The 21,532-nt window shown below is 40.7% G+C and overlaps 1 protein-coding gene across 3 annotated transcripts in view; it reads right to left on the bottom strand.

The window, feature by feature from the left end:
• The window catches only part of FNDC3B (fibronectin type III domain containing 3B), a 325,384-nt gene that overhangs the window by 10,044 nt on the left and 293,808 nt on the right, over positions 1-21,532 (bottom strand). For all 3 annotated transcript variants that reach the window (XM_081302600.1, XM_081302599.1, XM_081302601.1), the window contains exons 23-25: positions 20,108-20,320; positions 5,045-5,211; positions 2,369-2,496 (exon numbers count right to left, since the gene is read on the bottom strand). In XM_081302600.1, coding sequence (XP_081158726.1) covers positions 2,369-2,496; positions 5,045-5,211; positions 20,108-20,320 — 508 coding nt within the window. The remainder of the gene's footprint in view (positions 1-2,368; positions 2,497-5,044; positions 5,212-20,107; positions 20,321-21,532) is intronic.

Genomic DNA, 21,532 nt, shown 5'->3' with positions numbered 1-21,532 from the left:
AGAACCAGGCCAACTTAAGTCAATGTTTCCAGCAAAACATCACAGAAGGCCATGAATACTTGGGAAGAACACTCTCCTTTTATGAGTTGTGTTTTTTCACTACATGATAAATGTCAATCTATATCTTGCCCATGTTGAATTTACTCTCACCACCACTACAGGTACAAATAGCCCTATTTCTTGGAAACTGCCTTTTCCATGAATGCAGGAAACATTCACCGAGAGCCTATGTACCAATCTTAGGGAAATGAAAAGCAAACACAAGCTTATTAGCAGGCCCCGTCTGATTAGTGCTATAACTGACAAGGTGCACCACAGGTTCTGGGCCCTGCACTGATTGGTATTACCTCTCCTTTTTCTTTTGCTTTGCTTCTATGAATTCAAAGCCCATTGCCTATTATCCCTGAACTACAGTCATTTTAACCATTGCTCTGCACACATAATAAAAATAGCCTTCATGTCCAGAACAAGTCAAGGGAGTACTCAAAACATCATGCTTAAGTTAACGTTTACTAAATAGGGAGAAGTGATGACAACAAAACCCACAAAAACAAAGCAAAACAAAAAATACTAGTACAAACTGTCCCTGACTGAATTATAGCTTCTCACGTACTATTGCTCCCCTTACTTTTTTTCTTGGCAAATGTCGGAAACACATGGACATGTGTTTATAGCTGTTTAGAATGAGAAAAATATTCTGTGGCAGATATAAGATTGTGCATTATTCAACTGATGTTTAAATATCCATCGGTCTAAATATACAGCATTAAACAGTGGATTGAAGGTAGCAATCTACTAATAAAAATCTGAAATCACTGAATTCTGGGCATTTTCACTGTGAAACAGTAGTCACTGTGCTTCCAGAAGCAGAACGTGTTTACAAGAACAAATAGAAAAGCATGGTACATGGAATAAAAGTTTTTTAAAATATAACAATGAACACGGAATGAACATACTGTTGGGAAATGAATCATCGTTGAGTGTCGATAAGCTGTGGAAGTTCCTAACAGCTCTCATTTTAACCGTTCAACACTGCTATGGAATGAGACGATGCTACTGGTGTTAAAGATAACCAAATCTAATGGGGAAAATTCTCTTTTATTTGAGCTGAGACCCTAAGAACAATTATATCTTTCTGATAAGATGAAACACATTGTGAAATTACTTATGCTGAAATGGGATGTTCATATACAATGAGACAGGAAAGGGAAATAAAAGTATACTGCCTTTGTATTTAAGAAGAATGATGGAAACTTTGGGGACATCATCACTGACATCAACCAATACTGGTAAACAACAGATTTAAGATACAGTTTTGGGAAAATACATTTAAAACAATTTAGTCTTTTATTTGACTCAAAGTGTCCAGAATTTATTTTGATTTTAAAACACACTTTATTTGCAAGTATTCTTTATTATTACCTAAGAAACACCAACAAGCAACGTCACACAAACTCTGTATTGAATTGTTTTCACTTCTGTATTTGGAGCATTACTAGCTGAAAAAAAAAAGGTCTTCACAAATTATGCTAATGTTTCAGAGGACAGGTGACATTTATTTTCATTTATAAGTGCAATATAAATGATGAATTGTTATAAGTGCCACTGAAGAATAAGCCTTGGTTTTCTTAATGGAAGAAATAGTATTACATTGCTACTTCATTAAGTTCCAGAGGATGTGATGGAAACCCTAGAGTATCTGAATCCATCATGGTTAGGGGCCTGATAATGGGTGACTTAGGAAGAATTAAGGACCACAACAGGTGTCTGACTATATGCCAAACCTGTTCTCTTAAACAGGTTTATCATGTGATTGACTTAACCTCACTACTCAAATTACTGGCCATGGTCCAGCAACATCAGTGTCCACTCCAACAGCCAAATAAGAATCTGCATTTTAATAGATTGCCAGGTGATTCCTATGCACAGTAAAGGATAACCAGCAGGGATATAGAACTTCTGCGTCACAGGCCTCAGGGCCAAAGGATCATCTCCCTATCATTCCATTGTAACTTCTATATAACAAGCAGAAAGGACAGTAGTTAGGTTGGGACTACTTTTCCTCTATAGTAAAATCACTGGCACTTTAGTTTTCAATTATATGCAGATGTCGATACTTGCAAATATCATGGTCAATATCAAATGCAAACATACAACTTAAAACTGTTTGCAAGACAAGCTTATGGTTGAGAACTGAAAATTAGAATTTATATACCCAGAAGAACTGGGTAACAGGTACATGTTAGACAGTTTCAACCACTGATATTTAAGAAAGATGTAGTTCTCTGAATCATTTATGGCCTTGCACAGAGGCAAGGAGCCACACTGAATCCAAAGCTTTCTATATGACATACATACTGAGCCTTACCTGTTTATACTCGGATTCTCTTCCAACCAATACTTGTAGTACGTAGTTAACAGGGTCACCTTTCATTGGTGGTACCGTTTCCCATAAAATTTCACATGAATTTCCTTCTAACTGTGTTACCCGAGGTGCTGAAATACAAATCCACATATCCAAGCTTAAAATTTGAAGTACCACATTAATTGTCGATATTCTAGTACTAATAATGAGAACTCTAGAAAGAGAGACTAGCCCTGTTTCTGCCCCGAGAGGGGGTTTATTTGCCCATTCTTCTGGGAACGTAGCAGGGTGCCCTTTAGGTACAGAGCAGTTACTCCTCGACTAGAAAGCCACTCATGACAAGTCCTCTCTCATTATCCCATTAGTACTTTCTTGCCACAGGATTCTGTTTTTGTTATTTTTTCCTGTGGTTACTGAGCACCTTCTATGACATAGGTCCTTAGGCCAGGTCCTCAAGGGCATGCAGGAATAAAGATAAAGTCTGTTTTCAAGGAAATTAAGATCTAGATGAGGGAAGGGGCAGAGCAGGAATGGAACAGGTACAAAAAGAAATAGAACAATAGGCAGATCAATACCAAAGGGACAGTGTACCTCTTGGTAAGAGTCTAAGAAGGTTTTGAAGAACAGGTAACATTTGAGAAAAGTCCCAGAGAATAGGCAGCATTGAAAGGCTTTGCAAATCAAGCTGTAGTTACAGTTTTAGTTTATTTTTAGTTCACTGAATTCATCATTCTTGTTTAAAGCCAAATTATATTACTCTTTAGTAAAGTACTTAAACTTACAGATTTTTTTTCCTTTGGTGGTACTGGAGATTGAACCCAGGCCTCATGCACACTAGGCAACTACTCCAGCGCTAAGCTATACCCTCAGCCTTAAAATGTTAAAGATTTTGTAAGAGTTCTCATAGCTTATGCTATCTCTACAACATACTTCAATATCTGCTATGTTTCAGAATGTGCGACTCATCTCTCTGAACCCAATGACACTTCAATTTCTAATTACATGCAATTAATTCTTTACAGGAGTTATTTCTACTTGCCATTCTGTAATGATATGATACCGTTTAAGAAAATAAAGGTTTTAAGAAAACAAACAAAGAAAGGAGTTGGAATTACTTGGCTAAAACTCCCAAGCAATTTGTGGGAAATTAAATAAGGAATCTTAACAGACTAAACAGTCCTTGAGCCAAGACAACAATTTCCTGAATCTAAGAGTGGGAGGAAGACAGCCCGACAGTGTGGCAGTGTGGGGAAACTGCCCTTCTGAAATAAAATCACCATAAAGTGCAACTGCTCTTCTAGGTTTCCATAAAATAAATCCCCACCAGGCATTTCAAGACACAAAGACACAAAGTTAGTGCCCCTCAATATGGAGAGGACCCTTGAAGTTGGTAATTGGTAAATGTGGCAACCCGTTATTGGTACCCACAAACCAACTAGCCACCACATGCTCAGGAATCATCTTTGTTAGAGCTGAGAGATGAAGCTGCATCAAAGGGTCACGGTGTCTCCCCTAAGTGACCAGGCGAGGCTGGACATGTTATGCAAATTTATACTAATATTTTAGTCACAGAAAAGGAGCTGTTGCAGAGCCTGTGGGGCAGGGAAGAGGACAAGGCATTTACCATAAACTAGCCCTCAAAGGAACTATGAGGAATCTTTGCAGAGTCCAAGCCAGACCCCTCAATTTCCTGTAACTGACTCAGTGCCCTAGTGGGAGGAGACTCGGTTCCACATGAGTCCTAGGGCCAAACATATAGAATCTTTTCCACAGATTGTATTTATCATCCTGCCATCAGCCTCAGGGCTGTTTTGAGCAGCAGCTGGATAAAGCCACTAGAAGCTGTCCCCACTCCCCCACCAGGCAAGCAGCAGGGACCTGGCAAGAACAATGCTGTTTTGGGTGAGAATGGCTTGGCCTCAGGTTTCTTGGCCTCAGCTTCTGTCACTGTCTGCCCTGCCTTGCAAGTTGGCTGCCCAGTCAGGCACAACTTTGTGGCTGGAAATAGACAGGCAAACCTCTCCTGGAGAGATGTGGGAGAAGATTTGGATATATAGGGGTCTCAGACTCAGCGACACCTGACTCAATTAAGGAGAAAGAGCAAGAAACTAGTTCCTCACAAAGCTCAAGATAATACTGAAAGTGGCTGCTTAAGCTTTCCATAGGCAGTTCTCCACAGTGAGAGCAGCGGGCCTGGAGGAGAAGGCTGCTGAAGTTGCCCGCGTTGGTCAAAGCACCAAAGTCACACGGAGATGAATGCCAACCTCTGGTCCTCTGAATGCACTTGGGAAAGGAGGGTCTCCAGCCTTACTCAGCAAACTGTCCTAAGAGCTCTAACTCCAGAATTGACCCCTGTTTCTGACCCAAAGTCTGTCACTGGGATCTGACCCCTTTTTTAAATCATCTGTGGGAATGAGAATGTCTCAGGTTTATGTTATTTTTGCAACAAACATACGTGCACCCTGGAGCTGTTATCTGCAGACCCTGTCTTTTAAGAGCTCACATTTCCCCCAGATGACCCATGGCCCAACCTTCTCTTTTAGAATATTCTTTTGAGTCTATCATACTGGCATTAGGAATATCAAGAATGTATTCAAGGCCAGAACTGAGCCTCCTACTCCAAGTTCCAACATTTTCTTATTCTCGAAGGACAGTGACAATAGTCCACTGTCTACAAACCTTTGATGGTGGGGGGAACACTTTTGGTTGTGCTGAAGGTGTAAATTTCTGAGAAGGGCCCTTCCCCAGCTTCACTCGCTGCCTGGATTCTGAAGGAGTAGCAAGTAAATTCCGTCAACCTCTGGACCTTGTAGGTATGGCTGGGTCCCCTGTAGATTGAAATAAACCTAGATAAAGAAAAAGAATCCATTAGTTGTCTGAACTCTTAATGACAAGAAATAAATTATGATGCAAATTAATGGAGTAGAGTTTGCCAACTCAATAAATGCTTTTCATGATCTGAATCCACCAGTTGCTATGTTATGGTCAAATTTAATATCTAATATTTTTCCTAAAAGAAAGACACAAATTTAAGCCATATAAAGAATGGAATGGATTCCTTTAGTTATTGTTTAGATTCTAGAATCATCAGTTGTTCCTGTTTTTATTTACTAATATTTCAAATATTTCATTACGATTAAAAAAACCTTTTTTTGTCATTTATGGACCTTTATTTCACATATTTACTTATATGTGGTGCTGAGAATTGAACCCAATGCCTCACACAGGCTAGGCAAGTGCTCTACCACTGAGCCACAACCCCAGCCCATTAAAATATGGAAAAAGTATATAAAATCTGACATTGTTAACTTACTTTATATTATGCACTAGGCAGTGAAATTAATGTTAATTGGGCACTTCAGAAATAAGATGACCTCTTAACCCAAATTTTCCAAATAACCCACATTTAGGAAATGCTTTTAAATTTAACATTTATTTATTTTAAAAGCTTTTAAACCCCCTTTCCTAAACTGACAAGAAGACATTTAGAATATTTCCAAGAAACCTTAGAAGGTGAAAAGATTAAAAAACAAATAATGTATGGCATTTTAGATGTTTTCTCACAGTGTTTTGAAAACTTAATATATTCACAATGAAACTAAAGTAACTAAAACAACTATAACCATTTTTAATACCACTTTTTAAATAACAAAGTTAACTGTAAAATTTTGGAAATGATATAACTTCCCATAAATCATCCAGGATCCTTGTTAGATTCAGGGTCTGAATCACACTGGTCCAAGGGTACTCTGAGAACCAATCCCTGAGTTAATCCAACCACAATGCCTTGTCCTCCTACACAGGCCAACTGCTTCCCACTGCCTGTGCTTTGCTGCAGCCTCCAAGAACAAGCCATTATCTTCAGATACCACCGGAAGTCAGTCAGTAACAGAATTACAGTTCCAAATGCCTGACTCTTGGGCTGAATTGGCCTAAAGAGTAAGCACAATTTATGCACAATTCATTTTGTACCAGTTCTTGAACATCTGCAGTGTGCTAGGTTCTGTGGATTTGGAGATGAACAAAGCCTGATTCCATGGGTCAATTTGTGCAGTGTGGGCAGGGCTTTCTGAAGGCTTTTCCATTGCTAGGGAATAGTCTTGAATGGATGAATGGATGGAGAGACAGAAAGACTAAATTAACCTGCTTGTTTTTAACTTGTCAGAGTCAATACTTACATTCAGGCATGTGGTAGCTTTTGCAATCAAGTTCCTGAGCCCTCATCATGTCACCTATTTAATGTCTGCCTGTTTGGCTTGTGAAAGAAAGTACCTTTTACTGAAGGCTGAGCACTTTCAATTTCAGGGAAAGCCAGAGTCCAGGCTGAAACCCACAAATACCATAGCAACCTGCATAGCACTCTTGACACATTACCACCTTAATGAAGACATCCTTGCTAATGCTACAGGCAAACAGCTATTAACTCAGCCTCAGATTCTGGGCCAGAATCTCTAACAGGGATAATTGCCCTTAATTATATCACAAATGGAAGTCCAGTTTAAGAAGCGAAAGTGTTAGATTTTCATTACAAAATTGCCATAAAGCTCCATTTTTTTTTTCTTTTAAGAGTCTGGAGAACAATATTAGGAACAGTACTGCTTTCCTGGCATGCTGTGCTCTAAGCAGAGTATTTCCTTTTGAAAACAGGTTCAATATATAATTGTGCCCAAATTCAATGATACATGTAGGCAGTAGTGCTCACTGTCACTAAGACATTAACTGAAGCACTCAGGACTCTCATTTTGCAGCGTAATTGAGCAAATAGCACACATACAATTTTCAAATACATCAAAACTTGCTGTTTCTAGACTAGATATTTTGCTTTTGTACTACAATGTTTTATTAATGGTTTAAAGCTGCATTCCAATTTATAAAAAGCATTGGGGAAATAGCTGATAGTAATGACAAATTTAAAATGTTGCCATTAGAGAATTTATTCATGTCCCAAGATAGTGTTACTTAAAAACACAAAAAAAGTAAAGTTGCATTTGTGTTTAGAAAAAGAAAAGAGTGACCAGGAAGCTTCTGAAGATCTTAACCCTCACCCCCCTCCACCACCCCAGTTTGGGTTTGAGGTTTCACCATCTTGCTTTCAGTGAAGGCAGAGCGAAGCAGCTGCTGGAGGCCTACCTCATAGCTGTTTCCTTGGAGAACTTGGGAACTGTTGCCTGGTACTCCCAGCAGAAGGAGCTGAGAATGTGAGAGAAACAGTAGTTTGTTCTTTCTTCAGCCTTTCCTAGAAAAGGCACACGTCTGACCTGTCCTTGATTTAGCCCACTTCCTACTGTGGCAGTAATAAATCGCGGCCTGCTTCTTGTTCTGATGAGAGTCATCACTGTTTTGTCTTACCTCTCTCCCCACAAAATGGGCACGGGAGGAAGTTATGGGGTTCAGGGTGGGAGGGGAGAGTTCCCCTATTTTGTTCTCAAAATGTGTACGGGAAGGGCTGAAAAACAGATGGCAACAGACTCCTATGTCACGTAATTAACCAGGTACCAAGTCCTCAGTCAGTGGAGGGAAGAGATGGTAGGCAAAACAGGATTCTCCTGAGTGAAACACACAAGGAGAGACATCGGGAATCCTGAGAGTTTTGGGAGAAAGCCCAAGCATCAACAGAATCAGTCCCACACCAAACTGTCACCTACAGAAAGAAATGGCCATGTCCTTGTCAGCCTGTGTTCTAAGATGGCCACTGGGGCCCAAGGTCAGAAAGGCTGGGCAGGAAGACAAGAGGGTGATCCAATGTCTTCTTGAGAACCTTTCCCATCATCTCACTCCTGTGAGCAGAAGCCACACACTGGGAGACATTAAAGACAGATGTCAAGAGACTGCATATTATTTAAGAGATGATGCTTTTTGCACTTGAAAAGGTATTTTTTTTCTTTTTCTTTTATTTTCATGTGGTGCTGAGGATCAAACCCAGTGCCTCACGCATGCTGGGCGAGAGCTTGACCTCTGAGCCACAACCCCAGCCCCATTTTGCCTTTTTCTTAAGGCAGGGAAAAAGAGGAGTAGAAAGAACAGCAAAAATGAGAACATCGAGAATAGGGTAAAAGATGAGAAAGACTGGGCATTACTATTTTTTCTGATAGGGAAATTATTTATCTTGGTCATTTCTAACTTTGTGTCATTTTACTCAATTCAATAAGAAAATGCATTAATTGCACGTGCATGTTCTAAACTTGACATATGAGTCAGCTTATAAACCAAAAATGCAATCTGCCATGAAATCTCACCTCTCTACTTTAGGTTTCTGAAAATAGGATCTTCCTGTGATAACAATTTGGTATTTTGTTTCAAGGGTTTGAATTCTGAAAACTTTAAGGGTCACAGTGGATTTGTTCCTTTTATCTCCCCCAATCTGGGTACCTCACAAGCTTCCAGTCAATGCAGTTCTGAGATGAGAATCAGCTGCATGGGCTACAAAATACCAGCAAGCTCTTGAGTCTCTGGGCCTCAGTTTTCTCATCTACATAAAGGGTAAGGACGGAGCCTACCCCATGGAGCTGTTGTGAGGTTTAAATGGGTTAAATAAAATGCTTTGCCTTGTCCTGAAATGTAACAGTCAACCACTCATTTTTAGAATGCTGAGGAGCCAGGGTTTTAAAAAGGACCCCAGTCTACCTTCTAAGAGACCATCCACATCACTGTTGTTGAACATAGTGGTTATTTTACTTTCTCTGGGTGTAAAGCTGGATGTGAGCTGTGGGGGCTTCATCCCTCACGCTGGCCAAGCACGGGCAGGAATATCTCCTCCAACACTGTGATGGGTGCTCAACTTGAGACGTCACGTAAAACTGCCAGCCCCTGAACAGAGCAGGCCTCAAGCAAGTGCCTTTGATCCTAGATGTCTTTCTGGTAGACCTTAGCATAAAATATTCACCTGACAGCAACTTCTGTTTTCCCTTCTCAAATTCCAAATTACAAAGACCAACCAAAACAACAGAAGCACATAACTCAATGAGAATATAATCCTTCTTCCAACCCTGTTCTGTAATTACTAACCACCCTTTCGGGAGGTGGGAAAAGTGAGATTCTTCTTACTTCAGAGCCAGTGATTTATGGCCATGTGCATGTGTCTAGCCTTGAAGGCTCTGCAGGTTAACACCCTTGTAGCTAGAACCACTCTGGGAGAGATTAAAAATGCTCATCAAATATGTTTTACAAAGACCAACTTAATTTTCTTCATTCTCTTACATCTTTTTTAAAAAGATCAACCTAATTTTAAAATTCATTAATAAGTAAGCCAGAGACCTCCTGTGATAGTAGAATTAATCATAATAAGACACAGTGACTGAAGACTTTAAGTGCAACCAAGGACTGAGAGCTTAGCACAAGCTTTGCCATGTGACAAGGTAGGTTCCCAGGCAGCTTTCCCGATCCTCCCTCTCCCTCAGACTGAGAGCGCCCAGGTTGGTGCTTGGACCCTCCACAGGTTGATGCACCCCAGGTCCTGGGACATAGCAGAGGCATACAGAAGGCCCGGGTTCTCACTTCAGTGTGTACTGCCCTCGGCCTGGGGAAGGAGGAGACCCTGAGTGTTTCGAATTCAGCTGGGAATGAGGACTCAGAGCAGTTGGGGTGCCCATACAAGGAGCCAGGCACAGTGGAAAACTCTGGGCCCTTGATACACTGGCTCTGGCCTGGCAATAGGGAAACACTACACGAGGAGTGACACTTGCTCTACCTTGCCGCTCTCCTATTCTATGCTGCTGCTGAGGTGGGACATCCCTCATAGTCCTCCATGCCCTGCACACTGCTGGGGAGTTGTGGGAGCACAAGGACTTGGACCCAGGAAGACCTAAGCAGCAATCTCAGCTCTCTGCCCCTTACTGCCAAATCAACTGTCCCTGCAGAACTTCAGTTTCTCTCTTCTGTAAACAGGGGGCAGTTATCTACCACACAGATTGTTTTAAGAGTCAAACACAGTAATGTGGGCAGAAAGTTCAGCACAGCCCAGTTCATGGTGAAGAGTCCCATACATCATATTATCCAACAGCTCCGAACCCAGTGTCACAGACCAGAGTGCCACAGACCACCCTTCAGGTAAAGGACACTGAGGTCCCCTATGGCTCTCAGCTCCTACCATGCAGGCCTCTATCAGTGGTTTATGACCTAGAAGGAACAGTTCAATCTAAATTAGTGATATTCTGCTGCATCTATTATGGCCTATGGCACACATTCAGCTCTCCCCCAAATTACCAATCTAATTTGGTGAGCAAGGAGTACAAATGAAATGTCCACTCTGTTATTTTCACCACGAGTGCTCCTGCACTGACAAGAGCAGCACTGAGATAATACGTAAGCAGGCAGCTGGTTCCTGGAATGCATTACGTGCCCAAAACTGAGGTCACCAAGTCATTTTAGTATTAGTTCAGGTGGAGGTACATATAGCCCCAGCACTTGCTGTGGCATCACACATGGATTCTTAGAGACTGCCCGGAAACTGTGGGTCGCAGTGGCCATACTTCTGAGGTCATCTACCCCACCTCCAGCCCCACTGCCTGTTCCTGGGGAACAGACATCAGCCTCATGATCCAGGGCTCCCATGGGGACAAGAGGCCAGTGAGGGAGCACCTGTGAGGCCTGCTGCAGCACAGATCCCCTGGGTCACCATCCTCTATGGGACAACAGAATAACGGGAATAATAATAACGGAAGCTCTGGAGTCAGCAGGCCTGGGCGGAGTTCAGCTGGTGCTTGGGCTGTCTAACTAGGCGAGCCATTTCCTCAGCTATGAAAAGGCACGGTACTCCCCCTGTGGGGTTGTTTCGAGAACTAAATGAGAATAAAGGGAGAATCCATTAGCACTTAGGAAGCATTCAGTAAAGAGTACTGTCTTTAATACTATGTAAACATTGTAACGCTAATATTATTAATGGCAAAGTACTGAGGTTGATGAATGTTTCTTGTTTTCTGATGTTAGAGAATCCTGAGGATGTCCCCAGAATGGCACCCCTCTTGCCCACATTCCCTGAGGCTTTTGAGTGGGGGAGAGAGTGGAGCAGCATGTAAATGCTATGTACCCTGTCCTGGCAAACCTGAGCCACAAATTGATGAGGAAAACACAAAGAGGGACAGACACAGACCTCAGCATTGCCCACTGAGTTGGAATTCTGGGCATTTTTACTTAGGGAAAAGAAAAATGGGGAGAAATGCTCTCAAGTTCTAAAAATATGTACTTGGGAAGGGGAAAAGAGAGAAAAAGATTAGATGGGTCATTAAGAGTCTAAGTAAATTCTTGATAGCTCTGTGTCCCTCCTCCCCCACCGCCCCATGCTACAACTTTGCCTGTTTGTATCTCCTAGAAACAAAACACTCAGATGATAACAAACACACATGGATCTTACTCTTAGTGATTTGCCAGTGATTTAAGAATTTGTTTAAAATTCTGTACTTAAGAGCAATGAACTATTCTGTGTGACACTGTATTGGTAAGTACAGGTCGTCAAACATTTGTCCAAACCCAAAGAACACATAACATCTACAGTGAGTCTTAATGTAACTATGAACCCATGCACCCTTGCATGATGATGATGTGACAATGATAGAGGTCATCAATTCTAACAAATGTACCTGTCTGGTGGGGAATGCTGCTCACATGTCGGTGGGTGAGAATACTTGGGAAATCCCTGTACCTTCCAATTTAATTTGCTGTGAACCTAAAACTGCTCTAAAAAAAAAAAAAAAAATTGAAAAATGTTCCGCATTTCTGTGAAGCCAAAAGCCAAAACAATTTTTTTTTTTAAATTGTGCTTGTCATAGTACTCCATGGGGGGGTGTGGCAAGTTTTAGGAGCACAAAGACATATTGAGACCTTGGCCATAGTGCAATCAATCTGTAGCATTCACTATGAACTTGAATAAGTCAGATAATATTCCAAGGCTAAATTTCCAGACAGTGATCACTGTCTTGATCACTTGACAGGAATCAACATCATCCAAGCAAAATTCCAAGCAAATTCTAGGATTACTTATTGAATATGCAATAGAAGGTAAAACAACAGATTCTGGACATTTTCAGAAAATTCTAGGGGAAAGCTATATTTTTGATTTCAGTTATTTTAGGTTTTAACACTGTGAAAGATGACTTTTAGTACTCAAGTACAACTGATAGAAGTTCAGTCACATTACATCTTTACATTTCCTTAAAAAAATCATTTTAAGGAAAACAATAATATGTAAAAAAATCAGTTTTAAAATGTTTGCCTAAAACAATTTTGTTTTGAAAAGAAATATCGAACAATGCTTTGAATAGCTTATGACTTAAACACACAGTAGAAAATAAGCCTTCATGCCAAGAGTTTTGTTTACTCCCTTGCTGCTATCTTATAATCCCTAGGCCTACTACAAGCTAACCACAGACCATTGATATTAATTATTCATAATAACTTAACCTGCTGACCTGAAATGGCTGGGAGTCTATTAAGGCTGCAAATGGCATCTTTCAAAATATGTTTCACAATATCATAAATCAACAGCTGTTCAAAAGCTCAGTACAACTATATTCATCAGTATAGCTATATTCATTAAGAGTGACATGTCATGTTTTCCCCCTTTTACTTAATTTCCCTAGGTTCCATGGTGTGTGTGTGTGTGTGTGTGTGTGTGTGTGTGTGTGTTTCCTATGTTACTCAAGTGGCATTTGGGGATGAAAGATATTCAAAATAGGAATGAAGCATATCTACCTTTAGTCTGTCAAGAACACAGAATTCTGCCATATCTGGGTAGAAGCAAATGGTACCACGTGGGGACACCTGAGGCAGGGACGGTGTTTCCTAAACTGATTTTGATGTTGGTGAAGTCCCTATTTACGGACTGGTCATTAAAGTGCCAAGAGCTTTTTCCAAATAAACTAATGAGAAAATGGGTTACTTTCTTATTCTCTGTTCCTAGCTGGATGTTGGCCTCTTTATGAGTGACTAGGCAGCAACACTTCTTGGTTTATTGATTGAATTTCTACGCTCCTTTTCTAAGAAATAAAATTTCACTATAGGAACTAATGATGGAAACTCTTTACAATGATTAAACAAACTTTAAAAAAATCTTACTTTCCATTTTTTGTTGTTGTTTACACTTTAAACATCATAAAAGTCCTATTTTTAATTTTTAAAAACTGTGCTTGGTATATTAAGAGATTCACTTGTACTCAAATGAAGGTCAGAATTTTTTTTTTTTTTTTTTTTTTTTTTTGTGTGTGTGTGTGTGTGTGGAGGGTACTGGGAATTGAACCCAGGAGTATTTTACCACTGAGCTACATCCCCAGCCCTTTTTGTTTTTATTTTGAGATAGGGTCTCACTAAGCTTCTGATGCTGGCCTCAAACTTGTGATCTTCCTCTCAGGCCTATGCTACCATGTCTGACATCAGAATCTCTAAAGACCACTAGAGAAGCTTGAAACTTCCCACTCTGCTTTCAAATACATGAAGTGAATCTTATCTTCAAGGTTACTATTTGTCCACTTCTGTTTCAGTGACCTTGCCTCAATTTGAGGAAAATGCTGTTCATTTCTATTCTACCATTTATTTATTTTTTATTTAAGTGAGAGGTTAAGGACTAATTTGGATTCTATTTCTGGTTCAGTTAAAATCTCAAATAGCTTATTTACCACATTTTAGCCTGAGGCTGACAAAACCAGCAAAACTCTTTGTTTTGTAGACTTTTAAAATGTTCCTTTTTTTAATAAATAAAAATGTTTCTGATTTTTTTTCTCCTGTTAACTAGGGACTGGAGACCAGAATCACTACTTCATTTTATAGAAGGGGAAACTACAGCAAAGAGAAGTTAGGGGATATGCTTCTATCATCTTGAAATTTAGTGGTAGATTAGGGATTATAAGAGATTTGACATCTGCGTCAAGAACCAGAGCTGCCTTTGGGGGGTTGAATTATAGGAATGCCATTCATCCAACCAGAATGATCACGTGGACTGGGGTCTAATCCAGAGAGGCAAAGGAAACAAATGCTGAGGGTCTCTTGCAGGCTGGGTTGTTGCCTCACATCTGTGTCATGGAACTTGGCAGCACACTAAGAAATGTAAGCAGGAGTTTGTTTTATAACAGGCAAACACTGAGAAAATCCATTCTTCCCTCAGTTAGCATGCATCCCAGCCACCTTTGCTAGTTAACATGTATTATTTTGCGTTTGAAGAAACACCAAAACCACAAAGATGCAGGAGTTTTCTTCTGCTAAAGGCCAACAGGCATCATGCTGTCAACACTGCAAATCCCTTCCACTTTTCCTGGCCTAGGGGAAAGTGTCACGGGCCAAGCCAAGTCAATAGAGAGCAAGCAACAATTATCTACTCTGTAGCCCAATTTCGCTTTGCTGGATACTAGCTTTAAAAAATACTGGCTGTCTGACTAACCCTGAACAACAGATTAACCACAAATGTGTTCCTGGAATTTACGGTTCCTTCCTCCTCAGCACTGTGTATAATTATCGGGGAACATGGACCCTGCGAGGGTCAGGATTGGCATCAACTCCAATTCTGTCAGGGCAGCACAACATTTCACTGCAGTAACACAGACAAATGCAAAATAATTGCTACAATACTACAATCTTAGAACACATGAGCTGATCCTGTTATTCTAGTGCCTGTATTAGGTTAACACAGCATTATGAAAATGCTTACTTGGGGCATATATTTTTCTTGCATAACATGGGAATGAAAGCCATTCAGATCTTCTGGGTTGGATCTGTTAAGAATAATAGACTAAATCACTATAAGGCCAAACTAATCTGATTTTTGTTTATCTGTTGAAATTAAGCAAAATTTCCTGTGTTGTCTGTTCACTGTTTAATGTTAATTCATTTCCTCAGCAAGATAAGCTCTTATAGCTAGGTCACATACCTCATAGGACCTAACGCATAGCAGCAATTCAAGAAAAACATTGCTGATTGAATGAATACTCATAATCTAATCTCTAAGTAAATCTAGTTCTGTAAGTATAAAGCACAGATTTAAAGCTGCTACTTAAATGTGGACTGGAGACCTTACAGGTCAGAAACTTGAATACAAGGGAAATAAATGTCCTAGTCAAGAGAAGTGAAACTTTCCACACAGCAAGTTCAGATGATCTGGGGTGAATTCTAGGGTGATTTACCTGGAGGTAGGGGCTGTGGCAAGAAGCCCTGTGGGATCACTTCAATCTATATGAAATAGGCTTATCCTTAAGAGAGGGACAGACAGACGTAGGGACAGAGAGAAAAGTGCTAGCACATTTCACTTTTTACATTTTACCTTTTATTTGAGAACTAAAATAACATAGAGAAAGCTGTTAGTGTTTGGTACTTTGTAGGTGCTCACTAAATAGAAGTTTCCTTTACAAAGTTTAAAAATATTATTTTTGAGCAAAAATTATTATTTTAAGTCTTGGGGGCATTTTCTATGGTTTGAAAGGCATATAAATAAACATAAATGAGTACATCACACATGCAACAAGATCTTAGGGGTTTTAGACATTAAGTAGTCACTCTTAAGGTAAGTTGGTATCTTTCTTATTTTCTTACTTGTGGAATGCAAAAGCTCAAAATATGAAGATAATTAGATAACGTGCCCAAATCATTTACAAGGGACATATTTTTGCAAAAAATTTAGTTCACACACGATTTATAAAGATTCCTTGCTTTAAGGTGGAAAGGTGGGAAGGACACCAGAGATCATTATCTACTTTAAACTCTTCATGGATAAAGAAAGAGAGAGTCATGGTTTAGGAAGCAAAACTGATGCAACTCTTTAATCTGACCATCACCAAGCACGGAGTTATTAGTTTGCACAGTGGTTACGAATACTTAAATAGCTGGCAAGGACAGCTGTACAACTCAGACATCAGCAACTCTTTTCTCAAATGCCCAGTGACGAGTTAGTAATGTGGTCATGGCAAAACAAATATTTTACTAGGAACCTTTTTGGGGGGTAGGAGGTACTGGGAATTGAACTCAGGTCTTGCTGATGCTCGGAAAAGAGCTACCTCTCCAGCATGAAAGAAATACTTTGAGAGCTGACAAGAAAGAAAATAAAACCACAACTGAACCTATCTTTGGTTCTCACCTTGGCCTCAGCAGGATGTATTTTTTTTTTGCCACATTCACAGCAAGAACTTGGTTAATGAACTTAACGTGCATGCTGTAGAACACGTGCAGAGTTCCTGCCAGCCGTGGCTAGAAACTGCTCTAGCAACTAGCTTGCTGAAAAAGCCAGCTGCTGCCTGGGAAGAAGGCACTGCTCTTTCACCTGGCGAGGCCAGGCCAAGTCCCAGTGACCCAGCTGAAGGCCAGAATTAACAAAGCGAGGCTAACACCAAACGTTATGATGAGTCCAACTCAAATGGCTTCTTCCTGATCCTCAGGAGTCAAGATTCAAATCTAAAGTCTTGGATTCAAGGTCACTCACTCCAAGAGTTCACTTTCAAGATACAGAGGAAGGTCATCTTCCAACTAAAACTAGGCTGTCTCATCCTATTAAATCCCAGAATAAAATTATTCCACAAATAGAATGAGAATTTATTAAGCTCTGTATTCCCATCACTTTAATAACTTTCTGAGAGCACTGGCAAATCTAATTTAGAAAAGATAAATTTGGATCCTAGCTCATGAAATTAAGAAAAATATTGTTTGTAATGGTCAGATTTCTTAAATTGTCACTTAAATTTAGCATCATTTATTTGATGAACAAGGCCAGTCAGGCTCTATTTATTTGGGGCGGCTGTGGGGAGAATGTATTGATCACTAGGTTTCTGCACTGTTTTCTGCCTGGCATATTTAAATGCCTCACGACAGCACACTCATTTGGTTGAGTGCTTGTGGAGCTTTTGTTGTGTGCCCAGGAGCTGTTCTGTATCACATAAAGTCTTAGATTGGATCTGTAGAGTTCTCCATGAGCCACCATGGACGGCTGCCCCACAGGGAAGGACTGCAGCCAGATGGGGGTGCCTGGCCTCCTGCCTCCCTGGAGGTAGCAGCAGAGGCGGTGTGAGTATGAGGCACTGGCTGTGATCCCAACTCGGCCATTAGCTTCTGTGACTCTTCTGTGCTTCCCTTATTCTACAGATATTCTTTTTATACAGATATTTTTCTAAAAGATATTCTCTAAGGATGGTTCTTTCCATCATCAATGAAGCCTGGGGAAAAAATGTAAGACTCATTTAAAATTCACCCCCAAGGCTAGCTTTATATACTTATCGTGGTTTCTCTTCTGTTCTCGCCAGCCTTCTCCAGTTGAGGAGTTCCTCATAAGAAAATAATCATCCTATGAAAACACATCCAAAGAAATCTAGCACCATGGGATGAGTGATCTTGTGCATGAGGGAAAATGAATTTAATCTCTAATGAACCTGTCAGGAGAGAGCACTGCTCTCTCTGTGCTTTCTATACCAGCACCAGTTTCCAATAGGGCAGTCACTTTTTGTTCTCCTATCTTCAAACTATTGGATCTGCGAGGCATTTCAAAATCAAGTTCAAATGAAACCTTCCCTGTTCTTCGTGCCTCCATCTTTGGAGGACGGCCACGGCTCCTCCTAATTCCTAGACCCTTTTCCCTGTGGTACTATTTGTTCTATCATTATTCGTGAGGATATTTTTCTTCCTTCCTACTACCCTTTCTTCCCCCATCCTCTTTTTACTAATAAGACATTGTACTTACTTAGACACATTCAGAATGTCAACAGAGTAACTGCAACCTTTTTTCCAATTACAAAATAATACTGTTACCAGAACAATAAGTATTTCATGTAAGCTGCACCAGAGACTTCTAAACTTGAAAAAACACTGAACTCATATATAACTAATTTGTGCTGAACAACAAGTTTCCACGTGAAGTTATATTCCCCATAACTGTACCTGGCAAGGATCACAGCTACTGAAAATATCACCAGGACAGGGCTACCTAAAGACACATTTGGTAGTATGTTTGGCGCATTTGGTAGTGTGTTAACTACATACAAAAGGTCATTGTACAATCTAAAAACAAATCTACCACAGCCTTACATTTCAATTCTTTTTTTTTTTTTAAAGGAATGAGCCATGTTCAAGGAGTTCCACGCTTTACAGACAGGGAAAGAGCTTCACAGGAACCAACTCAAGCACAATCACCTTATCTTCACACCTCCCTCCTTCCCTTCCTCTTCGTGGTGCCGTTCTTGCCTCTTTTTCCTTTTTCAGCCTTGATGACTCCCTTTCTTGCACCAGCTTTCTCTAGCTGGGTGTGCGGCTGCATTCTTTCTTATTTTTCCTTCAGCTCCTTCTTTTCCTGAGGCTGCTTCATCTGCAGCGGTGTTGTTTCCACATCTCTCCCAGCTTCTCTGCAAGCCCACCATTGCACAGGCCGGGCTCCTCTTTGGATGATACTCAGAGTAGAACAAGAGGGTTGAAGGAAGTCTCGTGGGTGTGTTGGGCCCTTGAACTTCTTGTTTGTTTCCCCCTTTAGGAGGGTATAGATTTTCAAGGCTCTTTCATCATAGGCCTAGTCCGTCTTTGTCATGTCTTCAAATTTCCCTTTCTTCTTAGCAATCATGGTCTCCCATCTCTCTAAGCACTTCCTTGAAAGCTCTGAGAAGTTGACTGGAGATATCAGGGGGCTGCTTCTTGAACTCCTCCCAGCAAGTTTGCACAAAGAATGCGTATGATGACATTTTGTCTTTCAGCTACTTATGACCTTCTTTGCCCATGACAGATTGTTTTTCCTGGTGCCTGGCCAGCCCTGATGTGGCCTGGAGCTGTCTCTATGAAGCTCGGTGTACTGCAGTGGCTGTGAGAACAGGAGCCAGATGTAGCAGGCTCCCTTGTATTGCTTTGAATCTTGGTCTTCACAGAAGGCCCCCAGACTCCACTACACCCAAATCAATCAAAATGCCTGATTACAGAGTGGGAGACTGAAATAGGATGGGGAATCCTGTGGGAACTAAGACCCCATGTAAACAGAATACTACAAAGCACAAAGAGGAAATTCCAGAGATGCTTCCATTCCAGCACTGGTTCTGTGCTTCAGTGGCAAGGGGAAGCATGCTGTTTCCTCCATTGCTACCTTAGTTGTATGGTGATCCCCCAACCCCAGTGCTTGACTCTCTGATCAGGACCTTTGGCGATGGAACATTCTGTCATCATTAACTTTCGCTTAGCATCTGATCATCCCCAAATACAGTTCAGTCGCCTATCTTCTGATTGGCCATTTTCAGAGGAAATGAAGTTAGGTTAAACAAATAATGTCACAAAAGGCTGGATTTGATTTCTATAGCCACAAGTGTTTTCTGGCCATGGAAACACTCATAAAATATCTCCTATTTGCTCTGGTTAATTTGATCTTGCATTGCCCACAGTTACAGAGCAAAATCCTCATCTGTACATCATCCACAGATTTGTAAACATGTTGTCCCAGTGGTCGCTGAATATTTAAAGAGGTAACATCTCTTCCTGATTCTTATCTCCCTCTGTACTCGTGACTAATATACATTATTTCATAGAGTGAAATGACAATTTCCTTTCTTATTTCTCGCCATTATTTGGCTTTATGAAGGGAAAAGAACACATATACTACACATACAGGGAAATCAGGATCTTTTGAATGCTTAGAAATTCTAAATGGAAAATGGAGGGGACAACTTTGGGAATAAAACAAGAGTCAAATACACAGCCCCTTATTTGAATGAGAAGGAAGAGTGTTTAAGAGTAAGTGAGTAAGACAGAATGAGTTGAGACTTCACCCCATGCCAAGGCCAAGAAGTCCCTGGCATGCCCTCAGCCCCGTACCTCTTGTTTCTGTCCTCCAGCTGCAGAGTGTATACTATGTCATCGGCAGTGTGCGTCTTGGAGTTACTGTCTCCCCATTTTAGCTTCAGGCTCTGAGGACCAGCTGCAGCACATTCTAGCCTGGGAGGTGAGGGTGGTAATGGCCGAGTTTTCGCTTTAATGAACTGACTAAATGGTCCAGCTCCAATTTCATTTATAGCCTGAATTCTGATCCTGGAGAAAGGGGGGAAGATGACAATACAAGTTTAAGAAGCAGCAATTCTTCAATCAAAATAAACAAATCAAAATCATCGAACAGAGTATTTATTACTTGTTCCTAAAGCAATGCTATGGAATAAAGAAGAACAAAATGAGTAACTCAAGACCAAGACCTGGGTAGCCCAGGATAGATACACTCCCTTTCTCCAGCCTCACCTAACAACTCTGAAGTCATCTGCCACAGCCCCTTAAGCAGCCACTGCTATAGCAGGACGCCATTCAGATGTGTAAAAATCCCAACTGGGAGTTTCCTATGTGCACAGTGTTATGAAGAGTAAAGACATATTAACATCACCTTTATGGTCTAGAAATTCAACATCTAATACAGTTAAAAAGTACAGTGGGAATATTATTCCTATCTTCCTTGTTCCTTTACATTTCCTAACTAGTTGACTGAAACAAATCCTCCAGACCATCAAATGCCCCACTGATGAGACTGCTGTCCTTTCCCTCAACCCCCTGTCTGTGTGGACTGCACATTTTGTTAGCTTCCCACAGGTCTGGAGTCAACCCAGGACTGTGTGAATGCTAAGCAAGTGCTCCACCACTGAGCTACATCCCCAGACCCAAGGCACCTTCTTCTACCCTGTGTTCCTCACTGAATGCAGCTATTAAACCTGTACAAAGAACTCTGGAAATCATATCATAGGTGGCAGATCTGTGGAAGTATATAATTTTAATTTTACCAAATCAATAGAGAACTTGCCATTTCCCCCTCCATTATTTTCTAGCCTGAACTCATGAAGACTAAATTCAGGAGTGGATGTGTGCATAGACAGAGTTCTACGAAAGTCTGCCTCAAAGCAGAAGGGATGTCTCTAAAGGTTCAGAGAATGGGGGAAATTCTCTAGTCTTCTTTTCTTCTCTTTTCTTCCTGTTTTCTATTCTACCATTTCCCCCATCATATTGATAGTCTAAAGAAGAAAAAACAGATTATATCAACTGATAAAGGAAAAGCATCTGACAACATCCAACATATTCATGATAAAAATTCTCAGCAAATTAGGAATAGGAGGGAGCTTCTTCAACCTGAAAAGGGCACCTACAAAAATACCCACATTACAGTAGCCATGAAAGATTACATACTTTCCCTTTAAGAAAAGGAGCAAGGGTGCCTACTCTCATCACTCCTGTTCAACAGCACTAACTAGACATCCCAGACAGTGG

The sequence above is a fragment of the Spermophilus citellus genome (genome assembly GCF_964194105.1).
Source record: "Spermophilus citellus genome assembly, chromosome: 7".
Taxonomy (NCBI): Eukaryota; Metazoa; Chordata; class Mammalia; order Rodentia; family Sciuridae; genus Spermophilus; species Spermophilus citellus.
Note: the sequence above shows the minus strand (reverse complement) of the source record. Positions and strands in the feature narration are given on the sequence as shown.